This window comes from Fusarium sambucinum, chromosome I, assembly GCF_050947815.1.
Source record: "Fusarium sambucinum isolate potato_lamoka chromosome I, whole genome shotgun sequence".
Taxonomy (NCBI): domain Eukaryota; kingdom Fungi; phylum Ascomycota; class Sordariomycetes; order Hypocreales; family Nectriaceae; genus Fusarium; species Fusarium sambucinum.
The window spans coordinates 2,184,634-2,190,189 of record NC_139294.1 but is presented as its reverse complement, the minus strand read 5'-3'; the positions used below and the strand labels follow the sequence as shown (position 1 = coordinate 2,190,189).

Sequence of the window (5,556 nt, the reverse complement as noted above, 5' to 3'; positions counted from 1 at the left end):
GTTTTGACGTAAGCATGTGCGTATTAAACTAACAGTTAATTAATAGATACATTTAGCCCGAGTCAATTTGGTAGGGCGTTAAGCACGGAAATCATGTACGTGAAGAATGGATGAGCACAAAACAATTTAGTTTCCTGATATACCTATCTCTGAATATTCAAAGTCTTTGTCATATGGCTAGTGAATGGATCCGCTGTTTGCAATTCAGTCGAAGCAAACTCACATCAGGACAAGGTGACGTCCTGAAGAGGTTTACATGACTTTTCGAACAAAGTTCTCTAACTCTGATAGAAAAGTATATGCTGAACAAAACTATGCACTATTCACGCCTGAGGAGACCTAAACTTGATATGTGAGGGCCTAGAGGACGAAACGGTAGAAGAGTTCATAGCGTCCTAGACCATTTATGATGCTATTTACGTTTTGTGCTCTGGACTGTTCAAATGTTTTAATGTCCCATAGCCAGATCGATATGTGTTTTGGCTATTAGTCAAGGTAGGAGGTAGGCAGGTGTATATCTATTCCATGATTCTCGATCTTATGAACGTCCTTTAGTCTAGGTATTCGACAACCGATGAAACAGGCACCTTAAAGTTCCTATTGGTTAGCTCCGGATCCACGTCATAGCACTCGTGAAACAAAGTCATTATAAACCCCCGCCATAATGGGTTATCCTTTCTAAATCGATAAAGCCATTGCGTGTTGGATACTAACTAGAAATCCAGTATCTCGAGTAGGTTGGCGTCAAAGACTAATTTTGAAAAAGGAGTTTAGACGTAAGTTAATTTGTTATTGAAGACCGAAAGATGTAACTCGGATCTTGGGACAAAGTACCATAAGAATAAAGGGTTCTATTTGGAGTACCAGGACTAGAATACTACTGAGGAGAAGGAGGGGCAAGTAGTTAGTTGGTAGAGATGTGGATATTAATAACTTACAAAGATGGCTGTCTAGGTGTGAACAAAACCATCGTTACACGACAAAGTATAGCCCCGCAACGTATTGATCGACTAGAGATCTTGTGCTGTAGTTAATAACTAAAGCTACGAGCTTTGTACACAAATGCAAGTCTGTACTAAACATGCGCAGAACAGTACCATCACACTAAGAGGCGCAGACTGTCACAGTCAAGAAGATAGCAGCAAATATTTGAAAGGAGATTAACACCACCCCAAATTATCATGTGTGAACATTACCTATGCTTGCTGTTATCCATCCCTGGGATACCCTGGCGCCTGGCTGGGGCAGGATCAAATTGCCTCTCAAGACTGGCAAGCCTCCAACCGAAATGGGTTGAATTTGAATTCCAGACAAGGCCAGTTATAGTACGACAAAATTAAAACGGCTGTGCAGCAGAGACTAATCTCCATTCCAAGTGACCCTGTCTGACGTTTTCTAATACCAAATTACACGTTCAAGGGCGCCCCTAAATAGGCTCCATTCTTAAGGTCCGTTACCCCTCGGTACTCAGGGCACCCGACCACTGTACTCCACCTCTTTTTTCTGACCTACTGCCCATCAGGTACGCCAACCTCGCTGTCGGTGACCCCATTTCGTTTATTTTTGGCAGCCCCATCAGCGCCTCACTGTCACAACAAAACCCTTGCGAGCTTCCAGTTCTTATGCGAGTTCCACATCCACTGTCGACGTGGTAAGGGGCAGAAGCAGAACCACAACATCAACGCCACAACATCCCCCTTGTATTCGATTTCTGCCAACAGCTGGCCTCTGGCATTCTTCCATTTACTCTGCCGCCGGACGCAGTACTCAGTCTCTCGATTTCCAATTTCCCTGACACCTGGCGCCCTTCCGCATAAGCTGCTCCCTACATCCGACTTTCGTATATGGAAGGTAGCTTGAAGGGGCCAGATAATCATTCCCATCCCTGACACGAAACGAAGACTGCAACTCTCACTCAGATTTCAGACGACAAACAACATCCACAACCATGTCGCAACCGCAGGAAGTCGCATCGCCTGTGATCGATTCGCACACCGGTCCCGATCCCGTCCCAGAGCTGGGGAAACAAGAGAAGCAGGAAACACAGGACACAGAAGAGAAACACGATGCACTAGACGTTCAGGAGAAAAAAGATATACCAGAGACACCAGACAAGCCAGAAATAACGCTTGAGATGGAGGACAAATCGGACAAGGAAGATACCAATGAAAAGCTTGACGAGAGAACAGAGAAGCCTGAAACGAAGCTTGAAGAGAAGCTCGAAGATAGTAGCGAGGACGACTCCGACGATGATACTGAAAAAAAACAGCAGCAGAAGGTGGATGAGAAGCCCGAGGAGAAGCCCGAGGAGAAGCCCGAGGAGAAGCCATCGCAAATCGATACCAATATCAAGAGGCTCTCGTCTGGCATGGAGTCTGACGACAGTGTGTCGGTAGGTCTTTTTCACATTCCTTTCTCGAACACTGCTGTGGCAGTCACACAACAGACTGCATCCCTTATCTCATTCGGATACTAACCGAGTACATTAGGCATCCGACGCAGACGACAAGTTTGAAGATGCTGTAGCGCAATCCCCTACACGTTCACTTACCAAACGAACCATCTCGCATGTTAAAGCTCCTAGCAGTTCAACAGAAGAGCAAGCTGATAGGCGGTCTGAGGAGTCGTATACTCGAGAGGATATCCAGGAGCCCAGCTTCGCCCAACACAAGGCAACTGCCTCTGAGTCTGGCAGCATTGCAAGTAGCATCCGCGAAAGGCAATCGCAACGGAAAGCATCGGTGGCCTCCTCACGTATCTCCAACACATTGAACCTGGATAATGTCAGCCTTGACGACGATACGCCTCCATCTCCATGTACGGCAAATCCCTAGTTGACTTTTTGTCAAATGACACATGCTGACATACTACTAGTACCAAAAGACCTCCCGCCGAAGCCAGTCAGCAAAACAATTTCACTGAATAGCATCTCTCTCCCTTCTATGCCATGGTCGCCTGCCGCTGAGCCTGCAAAAAGCCCAGTGCCACCGACAGCTACACTTGCGCCTTCCCCACCGGCGCCACCACCTAGTCGAAAGCTAACAAGCCCCTTCTCTTGGCTTTCTCGAAGCTCGAGTAAAGAAAGAGAGCCTCCCCTCCCACCGCCTCCTACTGGCCGAAGAAATACAGGTGGTTCTATTGCTACCCTCGCCAGTAACCCCGAAATGATGTTGAGTCGACTCGAGGAAGAGAAGGATGGAGACTCGCTACCCGGCGATCCTGTCCGAAGGGTAACTTTGCAAGACAGGTTCAAGCAACTAAGACAACAGGAAGAGGCTGCTCGTGCGTTGGCAGGCGGCGAAAATGTCAAATATGACGGGGCACTTGGCCTCAGTTTGCCTGGCGATGATGGACAAACTCAAGATAAACCTCCATCATCTCCTGTCCCTCAGCCCATTTCTGGCCTAGCGCCAGGTACAGTGTCTGGTGTCAACGCCGGCCCCTCTGCCATTTCAGAGGAAAAAGTCGACTGGGACTTGTGGCAATCTGTTGTTTATGAGGGGCCAACTGCTGTGGCTCGCACAAGCGCCGAAGAACTGAACAAAGCCATTGCAACCGGCATTCCTAGCGCCATTCGTGGTGTTGTATGGCAGGTGCTGGCTGACAGTAAGAACGACGACCTCGAATTAGTATACAAAGATTTGGCGACTCGGGGCACAGATAAGAGCAAAGACCGCAACAGCCACAGCACAACCGCCAGCTCGCTAAGTAATGGAAACCTCAGTGTTCACAGTGGAGATGCCGTTGCGTCTTCCGCTTCCTCTATTAACTCGGATAATTCAGGCAATGGTCCGTCTTCTCCCCCAAATGAGAAAAATGCAGAGGCAATACTGAAGGCTCAAGCTGCGGCCGCGGTTGAGAAAAAGCGAAAGGACAAAGAGGATGCTGCTTCGTTGCAAAAACTTGAAAAGACGATTCGTCGTGATCTTGGTGCTCGCACAAGCTATTCTAAGTATGCAGCTGCTGCCGGGCTTCAAGAGGGCCTGTTTGGTGTCTGCAAAGCATATGCTCTGTTCGACGAAGGTGTTGGATACGCCCAAGGCATGAACTTCCTCATCATGCCTTTGCTGTTCAACGTAAGTATCGCGTTTCCGTCAATTTTTTCTCTTCAGAATACTGACACAGCTCCAGATGCCCGAGCAAGAAGCTTTCTGTCTTCTGGTGCGGTTGATGAACCACTACAAGCTACGGGATCTTTTCATCCAGGATATGCCCGGGTTGCACATGCATCTTTATCAGTTCGAACGCCTGTTGGAAGACTTTGAGCCAGCACTCTACTGTCATCTCCACCGAAAGGGGATTTCGCCTCACCTTTACGCTACCCAGTGGTTCTTGACGCTATTCGCCTATCGATTTCCCCTTCAATTGGTTCTCCGCATTTATGATTTGATCTTTTCCGAAGGCCTGTCGGCGATCTTGCGCTTTGGTATCGTCCTGATGCAGAAGAATGCCAGCATCCTCTTAGGGTTGTCTGACATGCAGCAGCTCACCACATACTTGAAGGATAAGCTCTTCGATGTGTATATTGACAAGGATCCCAGCCAGGGAAGCCTTCTGGAGAATGGATTCTTTGGAAGTTCAAGTTCCAGCATGGATAAAGAGGTCTACCGTGCAGATCAGCTCGTCAAAGATGCCTGCGAAGTCCAGATCACCCCGGAGATGCTCAAAGCTTATAGCACTGAATGGGAAGAGAAGACCAAGGCCGAGAAAGACCGTGAGAATGAACTCATGGAACTCCGTTCAGCCAATCACAGCTTTTCTATCAGGCTCCGAAAGATGGAGGAGAGAGTTGAAGCTTGCGATCGTGAACAGGCCGATCTAGCAACGGAACTTGTGCATACCAAGGTCGAAAACCAGGAGCTCAAGGACGAGAATGATAGCATGCGAGGTCAGGTCCGCGAGTTGAAGATTGTCATTGAGAAGCAACCGATGGATCTCGAAGAGAGATGGAAACTCGAGCGTGATGATTTGATGAAACGCAATATGCATGTTCATGAGGAGAACCAGAGACTGGAGAAGGAACTGGGCGAGCTAGAAGAAGAGTTGGTTCAGACCAAGCTGCGTTATGCAGAGGTGAGTATCTTTGTTGCTCCAACACACCGCGATGAGTTACTAACATGTTGTTCTCAGATCAACTCTCAGCATGAGACCCTCAACCGCAAGTGGACTGACTTGAAACGTCAATTTGCGTAGACATGCCTTTTCAACACACACGACCTTGTTTGGTTATTTGGTCCCTGACCATCCTTCATGTATAAAGTATTCTTGTTTAGCCGATTCTTTTAGCTTATGACAAGCTGGCTGGTTATTGCCTAGGTATTTGATGGTTCGTTCACTGGACATGGCGAATCAGGCATGTCGTAATGATGGTAAACTCGGAGAAAAGACGAAGGCAGAATCATTTTCAGCCACCCCACACAAATATTTATGATCTAAATCCATCCGCCCAACGCAACGACATTGTGTAGACATGAGAGGCGAAGTTTTTTATTTTTTATTTTTACTTTTTGGTAGTCCTCGGACCGAGCTTGGCAAGGTGGCGTAGGACAGATGATA

At 47.6% G+C, this 5,556-nt stretch overlaps 1 protein-coding gene across 1 annotated transcript; it reads left to right on the top strand.

Annotated features, from left to right (window-relative positions):
- Positions 1-1,948: 1,948 nt before the first annotated feature.
- FSST1_003446 (rab-GTPase-TBC domain-containing protein) lies at positions 1,949-5,193 on the top strand (the record flags this gene model as incomplete). Its single annotated transcript, XM_083229528.1, has 5 exons — positions 1,949-2,392; positions 2,490-2,817; positions 2,875-4,076; positions 4,126-5,073; positions 5,131-5,193. 5 exons carry the CDS (start codon positions 1,949-1,951, stop codon positions 5,191-5,193), a joined length of 2,985 nt encoding a protein of 994 aa, XP_083086876.1.
- Positions 5,194-5,556: the final 363 nt, after the last annotated feature.